This window comes from Borostomias antarcticus, assembly GCF_949987555.1.
Source record: "Borostomias antarcticus genome assembly, chromosome: 25".
Classification (NCBI taxonomy): Eukaryota; Metazoa; Chordata; class Actinopteri; order Stomiiformes; family Stomiidae; genus Borostomias; species Borostomias antarcticus.
Genome location: NC_140258.1, coordinates 3,546,624 through 3,564,151, shown reverse-complemented (window position 1 = coordinate 3,564,151; position 17,528 = coordinate 3,546,624). Strand labels below are relative to the sequence as shown.

At 43.4% G+C, this 17,528-nt stretch overlaps 1 protein-coding gene across 2 annotated transcripts; it reads right to left on the bottom strand.

Annotated features, from left to right (window-relative positions):
* Positions 1-106: 106 nt before the first annotated feature.
* On the bottom strand, positions 107-6,289 carry LOC311325859 (NFU1 iron-sulfur cluster scaffold homolog, mitochondrial). Of its 2 annotated transcripts, none has more exons than XM_084458658.1 (8): positions 6,120-6,289; positions 5,405-5,511; positions 5,151-5,286; positions 4,739-4,805; positions 4,315-4,426; positions 1,837-1,900; positions 1,096-1,270; positions 107-873 (listed from the first exon to the last, which is right to left on the bottom strand). In XM_084458658.1, the coding sequence occupies exons 1-8, from the start codon at positions 6,182-6,184 to the stop codon at positions 805-807; spliced, it is 795 nt and encodes a 264-aa protein (XP_084314784.1). In that variant the 5' UTR covers positions 6,185-6,289; the 3' UTR covers positions 107-804. The 2 variants fall into 2 exon arrangements, with proteins under 2 accessions (XP_084314784.1, XP_084314785.1); XM_084458659.1 differs by having other exon boundaries at positions 5,151-5,208.
* Between the last annotated feature and the right edge of the window lie 11,239 nt (positions 6,290-17,528).

Below are 17,528 nucleotides of genomic sequence, written 5' to 3'. Positions count from 1 at the left end.
TAGAAACCTAATCGCATACTCAATCTCCGTCATTTAAGACACGGTATGTGATGTAAAGGAAATGCATATCCGAAAATCAACTCAACCTTTTTATTAAAGGAATTATTAATTCATACAGCATTTAAACACGTTTATTCCACGATTAGAACAAAACCACAAGATATGAGAGTGCAGGGTGAACTGTGCAATGCAGAAAAGTGAATAGCTGTGTATCACAGTACACTGTATGGTGTCCATGCAAATACTGTAGCTAATTTTAATGCCCATTTGAGTCCATATAATAACTGTGGGCATATAGGTAAGATGAAATAAAAACATATTGCCTAGTTTCCACTATAATGCATTCACAAAAATATATGCAGGTGAATATTTCTTAAATCAAGGGGCAGTTCAGCAGCTAAACGGTGGGATACTTTATTAAACAATTGGTCATTCTTGGCCAACAATATTCCTGCCATAAGAAAATACTATAAACATCTTTTTTTCATTTTGCAAAGAAATAAATACAACAGCCATCATCAGTGTTGGCATTATACTTCCACTGGAAAACCAACAGTGTTCACAAGTAGCCTTCTTTCTTAACAGTTCCAAACAGTATTGTCATACAATGTAAATAAGAGACACAAAATCTGCCTACTGAAGAACATCAGTACAGTAGATGTGAAGGTGAATATTATTTTCTTAGAACATTACACTCTAGCAGAGGAAGCAGTAGAACAGGGTTTACCAGGTTTGCGTGACAGTAAACGATTGTCACTAGCACATGTATCAACAGTAATGCATGTGACAAGAGGGCAGGGGTCATTAGTCTTGTAATTTGCGCTCCAACTCTGAAAACACCTTTGCATTGATTTCGTCTACTTCATCTTCCACCTAGAAACACAGTTAAAAAAGACTCATTATTCCACCTTCATTCTGGTTTGAAAGGCTACAGTGTCACATGGGTGTATCACCTGTGTGTGTGTGTGTGTGTGTGTGTGTGTGTGTGTGTGTGTGTGTGTGTGTGTGCGTGTGTGTGTGCGCGTGTGTGTGTGTGCGTGTGTGTACATAAGTGACAGATGGCTTGAAGATCCAGTCGGGATCTCAGTCTCTCACCTGCTCCACGTTGTCCACCTCTGGGACGTAGAACTGCAGCATGTTCTGGATCCCGTTCTTCAGGGTCACAGTTGAGCTGGGGCAGCCGGTACAGGAGCCCACCAGCTTCAGCTTCACAGTGCCGTCCACAAAGCCCTTAAAGATCACATCACCTCCGTCCTCCTGCACTGTGGGTCTGCCAGGGAAAAGTGTGTGTAAAAGAGGATGTGGAAGATAAATAAATGTTATAGCTTATGGTTGCTTCATTCATTAAATATGACACATTTCTTATGCCTGCTTTCAAATATTGCTTTTGCCTATACCTATTGTAGTTACTGTAGGAATGAGTTATGTCCGCCGCCGGTACTGTCTCTTGTCTGCCCCTGATAAAGGTGCCTGTTATGAGGTACTCTGTGTTCTGGTTTATCTTCTGGGGGGACCAAAACATGACAACCTCTTCTCCTTTATGCACATTCCTCTGGTACCAATGATGAACAAAGTTTTCTTGATATTGCTAGTAAAATTGTACATAATGTATCTGAATTAGTTTGCCCTAGTCAGAGAGAAACTTTCTATCTCTGTACTTGTGTATTACTGTACTCCCTCAGATTACAGAGTCATAAGGCCAAAGAGAATGCACATAAATCATACTCATATGACATCGGAAAAGTTCAGACTGGTTGACCGTGACAAAGTGATAATGTCAATGTATCTTATTCAGCCTGAGGGCTTATTAAATGACTAATCAACTATGTATTTTACCTGATCCTAGTATCTAGAAGCTCCTTTATAATGGAAACAACTTCATCATCATCTTCTGAGTGACCTGGGATAGAAATAACATGATATAGACAATCATGTCGTACGTCATGTCATAAACGTTATGTATTATAAGCAATGCCCCTAATTCACAACTACATTTCACTGCAGATCATATGTGACAAATAAAATAGAATTTGGCTTTAAGTACAAATAAATAACATGATTTGGATCAAGTTGACAATATAGTGTAGAGTTCAGACCATAAATATTTGGACATTGACACAGTTTTCAGCCATTTTGGCTCTGTACACCACTACAATGGTGGGGGCCAGATAAGTGAGCTGTAAAAATTCTTCCCTGACCCCTCTCAACAAGGCGATCGATCAAGCTCCAGGAGTATGTTTGTCTACTGACAAAACAAACCCACCAGAGAGAATGCAAAAACATTAGGCATGGCCAAACTGTTTGGTACATTCTTAAAAAGAAAGAATGCGCTGGTGAGCTCTGCAACACCAAAAGACCCGGAAGACCACGGAAAAAAACTGTGGTAGATGACAGAATAATTATTTCCCTGGTGAAGAAAGACCCCTTCACAACAGCTGGCCAGATCAAGAGCACTCCCCAGGAGGAAGGCGTATCTGTGTCAAAGTCAACAAGCAGCAACTTAACCAGAGTAAATACAGAGGGTTCACCACAAGATTTAAACCATTAGTGAGCCTCAAAAAACAGGAAGACCAAATTAGAATTTGCCAAAACACATCTAAAAAAGCCTGTACAGTTCTGGAAACAACATCATATGGACAGATGAGACAAATATCAACTTGTACCAGAATGATGGGAAGAGAATAATATGGAGAAGAAAAGGAACTGCTCATGATCCAAAGCATACCACCTCATCAGTGAAGCATGATGGTGGTAGTGTTATGGTGCGGCATGTATGGCTGCCAATGAAACTGGTTTGTTTGCATTCATTGATGATGTGAATGCTGACAAAAGCAGCAGGATGAATTCTGAGCTGTTTCGGGCAATAGTATCTGCTCATATTCAGCCAAATGCTTCAGAACCCATTGGACGGCACATAACAGTGCAGATGGACAATGACCTGAAGCATACAACGAAAGCAACAAAATAGTTTTTCAAGGCCAAGAATGGAATGTTCTGCAATGGCCAAGTCAATCACCTGACCTGAATCCAACTGAGCATGCATTTCACCTGCTGAAGACAAAACTGAAGGGAAACCGCCCAAAGAACAAACAGTAACTGAAGACAGTTGCAATAGAGGCCTGGCAGAGCATCACCAGGGATGAAACCTGGCATTTGTCGATGTCTATGGGTTCCAGACTTCAGGCTGTCATTGACTGCAAAGGATTTGCAACCAAATATTAAAAAGGACAATTAGATTTTTGATAATGTTAGTTTGTCCAATTACTTTAGGTCCCTTAAAGGAGTAGTAAAGGGAAACATCATGTTTAGCCCTGTTTTAAGATTACTTATGACCATATACAATGGTTCAGATCAAAACATTGACAAAACTAGCACTTTTGAGAAAATTGATAATTGCTCTACCACCATTTAGGTCATACAATGGATGTGGGTGGGCACTGTGAAAAATCATTCAAAAACATGTTAAACTCTCGATTTCAAAGACAAGAAGCTCACCGAGGGGGTAATTGGTTTTCTGACATCAAATCTGCCGCAAAGTATGAATCCTGTAGGGTTTTATAGATCATTTTATGAAATCCATTGACTTGTATTGACGCGACCGTTGTAGATGTGTAGATCAATCCGCAGAGGGGATTCAGGAAGCGGAACTACTTACGGTAGCTATTGTTATTGTTTATGTTGCTAGGTTACCTAGATTGCGGAAGTTTACACACGTATGTGCTGCGACTAAATAGTTCTATGCTAAATATTTTAAAAAGCCTTTCCAGATGAACTAGAATCTTACTTTATGGTGAATTATATGTCAGAATGCCAACTAACACCTCGGTCAGTTTCTTGTCTTTGAAATTGAGAGTTTAACATGTTTTTTGAATGATTTTTCAAGGTGCCCACCCACATCCATTGTATGATCAAAACGGTGGTAGAGCAATTATCAGACTTTCTCAAAAGTGCTAGTTTTGTCAACTTTTTGATCTGAACCATTGTATATGATAATAAGTAACCTTAAAACAGGGCCAAACATGATTTTTCCCTTTACTACTCCTTTAAAAAGGGGGGTACCACATATAAAATGTGTTGTTTACCATTTACCATTTGTAATTCCTACAACGTTCACTTGATTTGGATGTAAATACCCTCAAATTAAAGCTGAAAGTCTGCACTTGAAGCACATATTGAATGCTTCATTTCAAATCCATTGTGGTGATGTACAGAGTCAATATGATGAAAATTGTGTCAATGTCCAAATATTTATGGACCTAACTGTAGATTCATTACGAGAGCTTCCATAAGCAGGAGGAGGATGTTCATACTCACTGCTCTCATGATGGGTTACCCCTGTGGTTATAGGGGCTCCACTATCAAAGAACTTGGTAATGGCCCCCTCAGCATGATGCTTGATGTCTGTCCATTCCACATCATCATCTGCCTAAAGACAATAAAACATGTTTTTAATTATTTAAATGTATAAATCACCACATGAATCTGATTACAAAGACAAAGGTAAAAGTGGACTATCAATAGGCTCTGTGCACCAGCTCCACTACTTCCTGAAAGTGACTTGGCATCTTTATTTCCTGTCCAATATGATTGGATTAAGTGATTAATCAGGTGTGCGCTGGGTCTCCCGCACACCTGATTAATCACTTAATCCAATCATATAGGACAGGAAATAAAGATGCCAGGTGAGTTTCAGGAAGTAGTGGAGCTGGTGCACAGAGCCTATTCTTTCATTTGATACCTTGGTGACTGTGATGAAGTCAGGGCCAAAGAACACACTTTTTACTCCTTCAATTTCAAAGAGATCCCTGTGGGAAACCAAAACTGTCGTAAGTCATAAAAAAAGTGTTCAGCAACAAGTTGTTCTCAGACATTCACAGTGGAGAGTAGCATACACTATACTGTAATTACCTACTAGTAAGTGCCTACTATAGCATAAACATAACTCAAGACATTCCTCAAAACGTTCCATGATATTCTACTCCAAGAAACCCAAGCACATTTACTGCATCCAAAACCTTCACTGAACTGCACACACACAAACAACATGGATTCAAGCTCTAACAGACAGGTCTCTTCTAATGTAATTGGAGTTGTGGCCTTATCAACCCACAGAATAAGTGTAATAATGTATATTATATCTATGTATTTACCTGGCTAAGGAGGAGCAGTCTGCAGTGCTTGCAGTGGGAAAGTCCAGGGTCCCCGTCCCTAAAACAGGTTTATTAGGAAGGAACTTCAAGCTTCTGGGGTTTGGAGTGTCCTGTGTCTGAATGGACAGATGGCGCACTAAAACAACGGAACAGACTTATTAGTGCATACTAATGAACTACTGGTGTCTTTAATTCTCCCCCAAAACGTAAAAGTATACCTCTAGAATGTTTATGCATACTGTATGCTTTCTCACCTGAGAATTGTCTCGGCCAAGTCCCTGACGCAGGCGGAACCTGAGCATTTCTGAAGCTCTGGCCTGTGAATTGTGAGTGGCACTGATTTATCGTCTTAGTTGGAAACCTTGAAAAAAAAAGTAATTGATTTCAGAGACGAGCAAACGCATGTGATTGATACTTTTTTGCGTAATTGCTAAGAGGAAGGACGGGCTGTCCTCTGCGGCGTTTTCTACCAGGTAATTTAGCTAGCTACCAATTTACTCTGTCCCTGTCAAGTGGCATTCAAAGATAGTTATAAGGACGACTAGCTATTTTCTAGGGTAAAGTTAGCAATTGTCTAATTGAAATCCTGTTTGTCTAACTCAATCATCCCACCATGGCGTCCTCTGCGACGTAGCTAGATAGCTAAGTTACTTATAATTATCTAGGAGGGAGTAGCGTGCTGGCAAACCACGTGTTATATGTTACTCACTAGTACAATTTAATCTGCTCAACAATATCATGCCATGACTGTGGCGTTAGCTAGCTGACTAAATCATCAGCGTTATCTTGCAGATTTGTAATTACAAATAAGCGAGCTAGCTGCTGGTGGTGTCGCAGTTCCCTAGACCAACATGCTAAATAGCTCGCTATCTAATTTCCAGTTTCAAACGGACTATTTTATTACATGCATGCTAAAATGTAACCATTAAACATCAATGGATCATAGTTAGTCATAGTGGAAAATCAAACCTAAGGTGTATTGTATTTTGTGACCGTATTAACTGTTGTAGACTCCATCTCATGCGCGCAGCCATTTTCTTTGTTATGAGGTGAAGGACCTCGTGGTTGACCTATAGAGTCCTGTTTGAAACTTTAGTTAGTTCGGAAATAATTTTCATCACATCCGAAAACGAATTGAAAGTAGAGCTATACAATTTTAGCAAATCTAATAAACCGAGCTAAGTTTGAGTATTTGAGCGCAGTATAATTTATACGGGAATGTACACGGACACCCTCTTTAAATCAAGGTGACGTCAAAGTATCAATATTGATAAACCTTCAATTGAAATCGATTTTCAAACAAACTGTGATAAACAAGCCGGTCCGTCATTTGGACATGTTCGTGGACTTCAGAGATGCTATTCCCTAGAATTTGCATCACCATGTGAGAGACAGGGATGACAAGAAAAGCATTCCAGGCATGACTTTCACACTGTAGTCCTACTGTGCTCCTCTCTTGTTATTCGTTGATGCGTCCAAAGTCGCATCCAAAGTCCAAACCAAATCGACTATGAACCCGTGATATATATCTGTGAAAGGAAATAAACATGATAGTATTATGCTTAAAAATTAATATAAAACTTTCAAGTGCCAGAAGGTAAAGTTGGTTTCATTATTGGACATTCAACCTCATATTCAGCATTTTGTGCCTTAGGGAGTGAATACAATCATAATTATAAAAAACAGCACAGCCCTGGCGTCAGCCATTAAACCCCTGGAACTTGTCCAGAAAGCTGCTGTTCACCTGGTGATCAATCACCCCAAGTTGTCCCACACAACTCCCCTTCTCTGCTCCCTACACTGGCTCCCTGTAGCAGCCTGCATCCGGTTTAAAACTCTGGTACTGGCCTACAGGGCAGTGAAAGGAACAGCTCCCTCTTACATCCAGGCCATGGTCAAACCCTATACCCCCTCCCGGCCGCTATGCTCTGCTACCTCAGGGTGACTGGCTGCCCCGTCACTCCGAGGTGACCTTGCGGTCGATCAACACGGTCATGGCTCTTCTCTGTCCTGACCCCGCAGTGGTGGAATGAACTGCCCACTGACGTCAGGACAGCAGAGTCGCTGCCCATCTTTCGCCGCAGGCTCAAAACTCATCTCTTCAAGAATTACTACAACGATCCTCCCTCTTAAGCACCTATTGTATTTTTGCTTTTGATTGCTATTCTTGCACTTTGCCTTCAGCACTAGATTATAAGTCCCATGTTTCAGAAAGGAGATGCACTTGTGAGTTCTGGCAAGTAGTTAAATGCAATTATTGAAGTTGCTTTCGATAAAAGCGTCAGCTAAAAGACTGTAATGTAATGCAGTGTAATGCATGTTGGCTGCTTTGACAGTCTTTGATCACATGTTTGTTGTGTTCTCATGGCAAAGGACTCCTCAGAAGTGGTAAAACGTGTTTTACAAGGGCTCATAGCCAAAACGGGCATACTACAGTAATACAACAGTGATACAACCAAAAAGCTTCTCTGTTACGACCTGCTTCTCTTCGCCCTGCTCACCCCCTGCTCCTGACCCGGACCACTCCATCCTGCCCCTATACCCTCACCCCTGCCCCAGGACACTTAGGCAAGGCAAGGTAAGTCAAGTTTATTTGTATAGCACATTTCAGCAACAAGGCAATTCAAGGTGCTTTACATGAGACATTAAAAACGTACTCCTGGACACTCACCGCTGCCCTTGGACCACCACCCCTGGACACTCTCCCTTGCACACTCACCCCTGGACAATCACCCCTGCCCCTGGACCCTCACCCCTGGACAATCACCCTCTGCCCCTGGACCCTCACCCCTGCTCTTGGACCCTCACCCCTGGACACTCTCCCCTGGACCCTCACCCCTGGACACTCTCCCCTGGACCCTCACCCCTGGACACTCTTCCCTGCCCCTGGACCCTCACCCCTGGACACTCTTCCCTGCCCCTGGACCCTCACCCCTGGACCCTCACCCCTGCATTTCGTGGCTCTGTGTGTGCGTGTGAGCAGGACATGTTTGGTATTGCTGCACTCGTTAGGTCGAGAGCTCTATGCCAGTCCAAACCCCATGTCGCTGTGACCTTCCCATGTCGAGATCTGGTCATTTCAGTTCCCCCTTTTGACAATGAATTGGGGGAATTTTTTTACCCTGCAAGTCCAAAAAACAACCCAGAGGGACAGCAGACCAAAAGGTCTGAGACACCACACCAACCAGAAAAATATATTTTGGCCCTCCAACCAAAATACCATCACCAAAGTGGAAGAAAACAGGGATCATCAACAGTTGACTGTGACCCAAGACCGCTCTGCAGGCACCTTGAATACTCTTGTGAAGGTATCATTAACAACTACTCCTATTAGCCTATAATAGTGGCATAGAACATATTGTTTTTGTAATACCTTAACAATGGTTTCATAACATTTTGTTATTTACATGCATTGCAGGTTCCCCAGAAAATTGCTCAAAAGCCTCGCAAATTGCCCAAAATCTGACAAAGACATAAAACAGAGTACACATGCAAAACCTATACATGCCAAAACTATACTATTCCTATTGTGATTGATAACACTACATTATAGAACAGCGTATCAGATGCAGCGTATCAGATATAAACAAGTGGGTGTTTTCTCTCCATAAGGTGCCATTCAGGGGGTGGGGCTCAGCGCCGGGCCGGCTTCGCTCATAATAAAAAGAAATTTGCTCCACAGGCACGACACCGTTGGCTATATTTTCTGTACAGATAGTTATGACTCCCCTGGACCTATGTATTGCATATATTGGATTTTTTTTTTTTTTTTTTTACAAAAAGTGCAGTAAATCGAACAAAGCACCTTTAATAAAGACACACAGAATAACAAACGCATGCTCTTGACAATTGACAGTTATGACAGTTATGACAAATACTAATGTATTGTTATGTTGCCTAGATGTGAAATAGTATGTATTTTAAACTTTATCTCCTTTGTTGCAGATCAAGTCTCTCTGGGGAGAGGAAAGAAAGTGGTGTGGTAGTTGCTGTTATCCAGTCAAAGGAAAACAAGAATGTTTCTGACACCCTTCATCACGAAGGGTTCTTATACCATGCTGGCAGAGGAGGTAACCAAGACTACACCGTTTGGGTAACTGTAAAAAATAAAAAATAAAATGAGGCAATGCTGCCTTTTGATTTTCCCACAGAGCTCTTCTTATAGAACTTTATATGTACTAGAAAAATATTTCAAACAAGAAATGGTGCTCAGAGAGCACAGACCTCCGCCCATGAATGCATTTCATATCTGCTCCAGAATTTAATGGGTTGTTATTTGACCTATGCTTCCCCCCTCCACCAAGTTTCATAAAATCAGTGTGGTAGTCTTAGTGTAAACCTGGTCTAAAAAATGAATTAAAGTGAATGGCCAGCTGTATTTGGGCAGCTCGTGCACCCACCCTGGGATTCGGATCCGCTTCCCCTTGGCCCATGCTACACCCCTCCACTGAGTTTCATGAAAATTGGTCAGGTAGTTTTTGTGTAATCCTGCTAACAAACAAATCAAGATAAGGCTTATGGACTCGCCCCATGAATCAATCCGCCTAAATATTTAATGGGTTCTAAGTTGGCCCATGCTCAAGGTTCAAGGTTCAAGTTTATTTGTCTCCCTAGGGAGAAATGCTTATTAGAGGTAGAGGCAGTACTGCATTACAAAAAAACAAGAATAGCATACAAGACATGAAACGTGACACGAGTACAGTGCATAGTTCCCTATTACCCTATATACATAAAGTGACCCAAGTGCATAGTTCATCACATTAATTTAGTCGCATTAGTTCAGCGCCTCCTATTCTGTCCATCCTCAGATGAGCGCTTGTTCAATAGATCAATCGAAACGGGAATGAATGAAAACTTGTTCAGCCTACATGACGGAACCCTATACCTCTTACCAGACTTCAGCAACTCATACTCAGAGTTCAACACAGGGGCTGGGTCTGACAGAATCTTCTTTGCCTCTACACCTTTCCATAGAGTTTTTGTGACAATCTGTCTGGTAGTTTTTGCATAATCCTCCTAACAGAGTGGTCAGCATCACACGAAGCACTGTCCTTTCTCTCTTCTTGTTCACACATTGGACTTCAGATACAACTTGGAGACATGCATTCTGCAGAAGTAGATTCTGCTATTGCTGGATATGTAAGGTGATTGGCCGCCCTAGGCAAAATGCCTAGGGGGGGGGGGGTGCTAGCGGACGATTCCGATTGTCGGGAGGGGGGGGGTGCTAGCGGAGATACCCCTAGTGCCTCGGCGCCCTAGGCTATTGCGTTGTATGCCAAGTGCATGCACCGCCCCTGGAGGAGGGCAGGAGGTGGAATACAGAGGCCTAATGGAGGACTTGTTGAGTGGTGCACACTAATCACTTGCAGCTCAATGTAGGAAAAAACAAGGAGATGGTGGTGGACTTCAAAAGGAAGAAGGCTCCAATGTCTCCCGTTTCCATCCAGGGGGTTGATGTTGACGTGGTCCAGTCGTGCAAGTATTTAGAGTAAAGTGCACCTGGACAACAAGCTGGAATGAGCCAGAAACACCATACACCATACACAAGAAGAGACAGAACCGACTTTACTTCCTGAGGAGGCTTAGGTCCTTTGATGTATGTAGAACCATGCTGAGCATGATCTACCATTCTGTTGTAGTGAGTGCCATAATTTATGAATCAAAGCAGCCACCATCAAGAGGATGGACAAATTGATCCAGAGGTGGTCCTGGGGTCAGCCTGGACTCAGGGAGAGTAGTGCTGTCCAAACTGCTGGCCATCATGGAGAATGTCTCCCAGCCCGACACGACACTCTGGTCAGGTAGAGGGTCGCCATCAGTTGCAGACTGATCTTCCCACGGTGTTCGACAGAGAGCGTGACCGTTTCCTCATGCCTAGACCTTTTCCTCATACCTTGGCTGAAGCAAAGGTTATTGTTGAAGACGTTGATGATAGATGGATAGATAATTGGTTGAGATGAAAGAATGGGAGAGATAAGTTTAAAATGTCCCAATCAGTTCCTGATCAACATGGATAGAAAGAAAAATAGAGCGAAAGAAGGAATATTTATCCTATAAAATTGAAATACCAACTGACCATCACGGTTCTAGTAATGAAATTGACACTCCAAGTGCATGTAAAGTTGGAAATACACCAAGCAAACAGTGCTCCTGACTGCTTCTGACACAAGGAGCCAGAAACACATAACCCCCCCCCCCCACACACACACACGCCCAAAAATAACTACCAGAGGGGGGAGGGCTGAGAGGATAAAACAAGCTAACCCAGAGGGTGACCTCAGTGAGTAGTAGGTTGGTGAATGCTATGCAGTAGAAAACCAATGTTGTCCAAACTGCTGGTCATCATGGACAATCTCTCCCACCCTCGACATGACACTCTGGTCAGGCAGAGGAGCATAATCAGTAGCAGACCGATCGTCCCGCGGTGTTTGACCGTGACCGTTTCCTCATGCCTAGAACTTATTCTCATACCACTGCTTTTCGCACGCAGATTCCTGCTCTACAACATAAGTAGAATTCTCCCCTTCCTCACTGATGTTACAGCACACTCCCTCCTTGCTGGTGCCGCGGCGTCGGCCATCAGATCTCTGGAGCTTGTCCAGAAAGATGCAGCTCTGCTTGTGTTCAACTGCCCCAAGTTCTCCTACACAATTTCCCTTCTCTGTTCTGACCACAGACTCCCTGTAGCAGCTTGTATATGTTATGGTTCAGGCCAGGTCCGCCCCGGCTCGCCCCCTGCTCCCAGTCTGGACCCTCGCCCCTGCCCCAGACCCCTGGTTCACCCCTGCCCCGGGCCCCTGGTCCACTCTGCTCGCTCCTTGCTCCCGGTCCAGACCCCTGCCCCAGGACCCCTGTTTCGCCCTGCTCGCCCCCTGCTCCCGGTCCAGACACTCGCCCCTGCCCCAGACCCCTGGTTCGCTCTGCTCACCCCCTGTTCCCGGCCTGGATTGCTGATCCTCAGCTCCTGTGCCCCCTGGACCCTCCTGGACCCTGAGCACCTCCCGTCCCAGTGACTGCCCCTGCATTACCCCCCAGAGACCTTTGTACACTCTGATCACTTTGTCACCAGGTTTTGTTCTGCCTCCTTGTGTGTTTGGTCTTGTGTTCGTTGTCTTGTCTTCTATGTTGGTTTGTGTCCTCCCAGCCCCAGCACTAGACACCTGTCCCTCACTAGTCCCACGTCACTCCAGTCCCTCTCCACTCCTGGCCCTCCGCCCCCTCTAGTTCCCTTGTTTACTGCCCAGTCACATTCCCAGTCCCAGCCTCGTTCCCTGTTCCCTTGTGTCCTAGTTCCTCTGTCCTTGTGTTGGTGTCTTATTGGAATCCCTCCATGTCCTTGTCTGGGTGATGCACCTGTCTCGTTATGTCTGGTTGCACACCTGTACGTTGTTCCTTGATTGTTCTCCCAGCTTTGTTCTCTGTCTGTTCATTGTCTTTGTTAGTGTGTTGCTCAACCGTTGTTCCTGTTCTTACTTTTGCCCGCTTTTTCTGAATAAACCCCCCTTTTGGAACCTGCGCTGCCTGCCGCCTGCATTTTGGGTCCAGCCTCCACCATCCAACCTTAACAGTATACAGTATAAGTCTTTGGTGCTGGCCTACAGTGCAGTGAAAGGAATAGCTCCTTCCTACCTTCAGGCTATAGTCAAGCCCCCCACCCGCCCCCCGACCATTTCGCAATGCTGCCTCGAGGCGATTGGTTACACCCTCTATGGCCCCTGCAGCCGAACAATCAGGTTACGCCTGTTTTCTGTCCCCACAGTGGTGGCTGACCTCTTCAAGAAGTACTACCCTGACCTTTCCTCCTAGCACTTATTGTTAGGCTAGGTGAGTTCTGGTGAGTATTACAGCTGACTACCTACTGTATGTTAAATGCAATTACTGTAAGTCTCTTATAGTCAGAAAATATTGCAAACAATCTGGGAACAAATTCCTAACCAAGAAATGTCTTCATCAATGTGTTTGTAAAGGTGTCTACTAACATGCAGTGCATCTGGAAAGTACTCACACACCTTCACGTTTTCCACATTTTGTTATGTTACAGCCTTATTCCAAAATTGATTAAATTTTTCTTTGCATTGATCTACACACAATACCCCATGATGACAAAGTGATTTTTTTTTTCATATAATTTGTTTTCATATGTATTAAAAATAAAAACTGAAATATCACATGTACATAGGTATTCACACCCTTTACTCAGTACTTTAATGAGGCACCTTCGTACATTTTGGCAAACCTCCAAGCAGGCTGTCATTTGCCCTTTACTGAGGAGAGGCTTCCGTCTGGCGACTACCATAAAGGCCTGATTGGTGGAGTGCTGCTGAGATGGTTATCTTTCTGGAAGGTTCTCCCATCTCCACAGAGGAATGGTGGAGCTCTGTCAGAGTGACCATCAGGTTTTTGCTCACCTCTGTGACCAAGGCCCTTCTCCCCTGATTACTCAGACAGCCAGCTCTAGTAACGGTGGTGGTTCCAGGCTTGTTCCATTTAAGAATGATGGTCATTGTGTTCTTCGGGACCATCAATGCTGCTGATTTTTTTTTACCTTTCCTAGATGTCTTGGAGGTCTACGGACAATTTCCTTGACTTCATGGCTTGGTTTTGGCTCTCACACAGACTGTCAACTGTGGGTTATTACTACTTTACATACAGCGCAGTAGGTGTGTGCCTTCCCAGATCATGTCCAATTAATTGCATTTATCACAGATTCAACGAGACGCAACCATTTTTAGTCACAATGGACATTGCAGGCCTCTATTGCAACTGTCTCACTGAAATCATGCGGACATGAGCATCAGTGCCAGGGCCGGCCCATGGCATGGGCGAAGTAGGCGGCCGCCTAGGGTGCCAGATTGGCAAGACCCCCCCCCCCCCCCCCCCCGGTCAACAACTCTGACAATTATTGTAATAATCACAATTATTTTTCGGACAATTAATCGTTAAGCAAAATTCATCATCGTTACAGCCCTATCTTTGATGATTATTTTAACTGTGGAACAACGTGTAAATAATGTCTTGTCCATACTACGATGTACACACCAGCACATACTGTACCAGCAGCTCAAAGATAGGATTGGTTCAAGTTTTGAACACAGCGATGATAAGAATAATTATATTAACTTGTTTAACAGTTACTAACTCTTAGCCATTGTTTTAGACCTTACTTCAAAATGCACCAATATCTCCAAATCATCTTGTTTCTGGCAAATATGACACCACTTAATTGTCAAAGCTTCCTCCCCTTTTCCCTCACACACCTCTCCTTCCTTCAGTAGTCTACCTTTATTTAAACTGAATTAAAATGGTAAAACAATGAGTATTAAACAAACATTTACACGGAAGACAGTAGGCTATTGTTGATTTAATGAAACGTTAGCCTATCGGCATAGCTGACAGGTACAGTTAATATGGACATTGTAGCGTGCACGCCATGATTCTGTCTGAGACCACCTTTAGGAAATATGGAGAAAAGCACATTATTTTGGTTACTATTTAGTTTATAGTTACATCCCACAATATGAGTAGCTGTACAGTATTTCTATGTATTACTGGAGTCGGGAATATCACAGAAACTAGAAATGGTGCTCAGAGAACACAGACCTCCGCCCCTGAATGCATTTTGTGGCTCTGTGCATGTCAAAATTGAAATGGTTCCAAATTGGCCTGTGCTAGTTTTTGGGTAATCCTGCTGACAGACGTAGGTATGGATGATTAGAGCCAGCTTACACAGTGTTACCATTTCTTAATAACGGGCAGTTTCATCCATTTTCATCAGGGGCCATTGTCAATCACAAGATTTGTGAGGACTGCAGGTATTTCTTCCTCCTTCCACTGTCAAGTGTGTGCCTAGGAGATCCCAGAAGTGGGTGAACCAGGAGGCCACTCTCTCCTCTGGGCTGCAGCCTGCTAGTTGTCCCTCCCTCGACCTCTTGCGCCCACTCATCTTGTTTATGACCTTCCATGACTCCTTGTACTGTCGTTCGTCATGCACCGCCTCCACCTTCCTCACCTTCTCCATCATCTCCTCCCCTTTGATCCTGTCGTAGGCATTGAACAGCTGCTGTTTGGCCTCGTTCAACGACTCCCGACTCCCGACTCTCTGTGGTCCCCTCTTCCTCATATCTTCTACGCGCCTCTTCCTTCCGTGCCCGCGCCCTCATGATTCCAGGTGCTTGGATCTGGGGGAGGCTCTGAGTCTCCACCCACCTCCTTGTTGCCTCCTCTTTAGCAGCGAGAAACTGCCCATATTTTGTCTGAGGCTTTTTCCTCTTCGGCCTGCAGTTGTAAGCGGCTTCTCACCTCCACCGTGTAGCTGGCCTGGAGGTCGGGGCTTCTTGCGAAGGCCTCCCAGTTGGGCCGGGGCCTCGGGATGTTCTTGGGGACCCTCAGGCTCAGACGCAGCCTCACAGAGACCACATGGTGGTTGGAGCCTACAGAGTCAAACGTACTGTACGTCTCTGAGTTGAGGATGGACATCCTCCATTTCCTGTTCCATGTTCTCTGTTGCGATTGGTGTTGTTGTGGTATGTGAAGGGTGCATCTTCTGGTCTGAGCCTCGCATTGAAGTCCCCCAGGATTATCAGGAAGTTGTGAGCCGGCACATGGTGGATCACTGTGCTTAGGTCCTCGTAGAACTTCTCCACTTCCTCAACTGGTGCTGCGTTGGTGGGAGAGTACACACTCATGACAGTTGTTACTGGGTTCTCCTCGAAGTCAGAGATAAGGATCCTGTCGGTGTGCTGCTGCACCCTACGAAGAGCTATTTGTGCTCGAGGGCTCACCAGTCCTGGGCGTAGTTCCGCCATGCAGATGAGGTGATGAATGAACATTCCCCCACTCTGCGGTATACAATTGGCTGGTCAGTGTGCACTCTCCTGTGCTCCCTTTCACTTTTAAGTGAGATCTTAAAACATACCTTTTTAACATGGCTTTTACCACATAGCTTTACTTGTTTTAATATCTTAGTGTTCTTAATTTGTACTCTTTGTATAGTTGTTGTTCTATTTTACACTATCTTTTACTTTTTTTTTTCTTTTACTTTGTTTCTTTTAAATCTGTTATCACCATGTTTATATGATTTATGTTTTTATCCATCTCTTTTTATCTAAAGCACTGTGCGCTACATTGATTTGTATGAATGGTGCTGTAGAAATAAAAGGACACTGACGTTGACATAACCAGATAAGAGGGGAGATGAGAAGGAAAAGGGAACACCCATATATGAAAATGTGTTTGTGTGTCTCTGAGTCTGTTTTTGTATTTCACATACACAAACAAAACAATGAAACAGTCTTAATGGTATCATAAACAACAAGACATTTTTGTTTTTATTAAATAAATAAATAATGTGACGAGAAAAACTCAGGTTCCTGGTTATGACTGTACTTTTACCTCGGCGCCTAACAAAGGCACATAATGCCGAATGTGAATGTGTTGAATGTCCAATATAAAACCATTTCTACCTTGCTTCAAGTGCCACCCGCTTCCACCAGGGCCTGGCTGTTCAAAAGTAATCTGATTGGATTGGATAAAATCTTGAAAATGGGTTGTTCAAAAGAAAAAAAGGATTCTGAAATCGGATTGGATTACGTAATCCAATCCTGGTTTTGATCTGGATCAAACCTTCAGTATGCGTTGTTCAAAACATTTTAGTAGGATTGGGATAACTTAGATCCAAAAAATCAGGATTAAACTGATCCCAGCAGAAGGGTGGATTCAGGGTGGATATCAGGAACAAAATGTAATAAAACTTTTAAATTGGTTAAATAATACAACATTTGTATCATGCATTTTACAATACATACATTTATTCATAATGTTCACTTGATTGGTTCAACAGTAGTGAATAAGTACATGAAGTAGATAGAGGCTATGTAGCAGCCTTTCAGTACAGCAAAGTAAAAATATTTTGGCCCCATAAAATAATCCCCCAAACAGCTGTCAATATTGAACTCAAATAATATATTTAATTCTGTCACTGATCACTGTACATTAATCCCACTAACACAATCATCAGTCATGAACTAATCAAAAATAGTGCCTAGCAATTGCATCCCTTATTGCACATCCAGTCAGTCCCTCATTCTGACAGAGCGCTGGAGGTTGGTCAGGGTCTCCAACGGGCTCAGGTGCATCATGAACGTCATCACAGAGAGGGACTTTGCGCTTGGTCGAGATGTTGTGCTGGACAATACAAGCAAGTATTATGTTGCACACTTTCTGTGGTTCCACTCTCAAGTAGTTAAAGGTATAATATGTAATATGTGGATTATTTCCCCCATCTAGTGTCTAAAGATAAGAACCTCAACAAAACAACGTATTGGTTGCTAAAATACCAGAGAATGCACTGTTTCAGTCATACTGTGATAAGATCTTCAC

Excerpts from the sequence above, each read along its gene's own strand:
- LOC311325859 (XM_084458658.1), bottom strand. The coding sequence starts at position 6,184 with ATGGCTGCGCGCATGAGATGGAGTCTACAACAGTTAATACGGTCACAA. Across the intron at positions 5,512-6,119 it reads CAAAATACAATACACCTTAG|GTTTCCAACTAAGACGATAA; the intron begins GTTTGATTTTCC and ends TTTTTTTTCAAG. Across the intron at positions 5,287-5,404 it reads TTGGCCGAGACAATTCTCAG|TGCGCCATCTGTCCATTCAG; the intron begins GTGAGAAAGCAT and ends CCGTTGTTTTAG.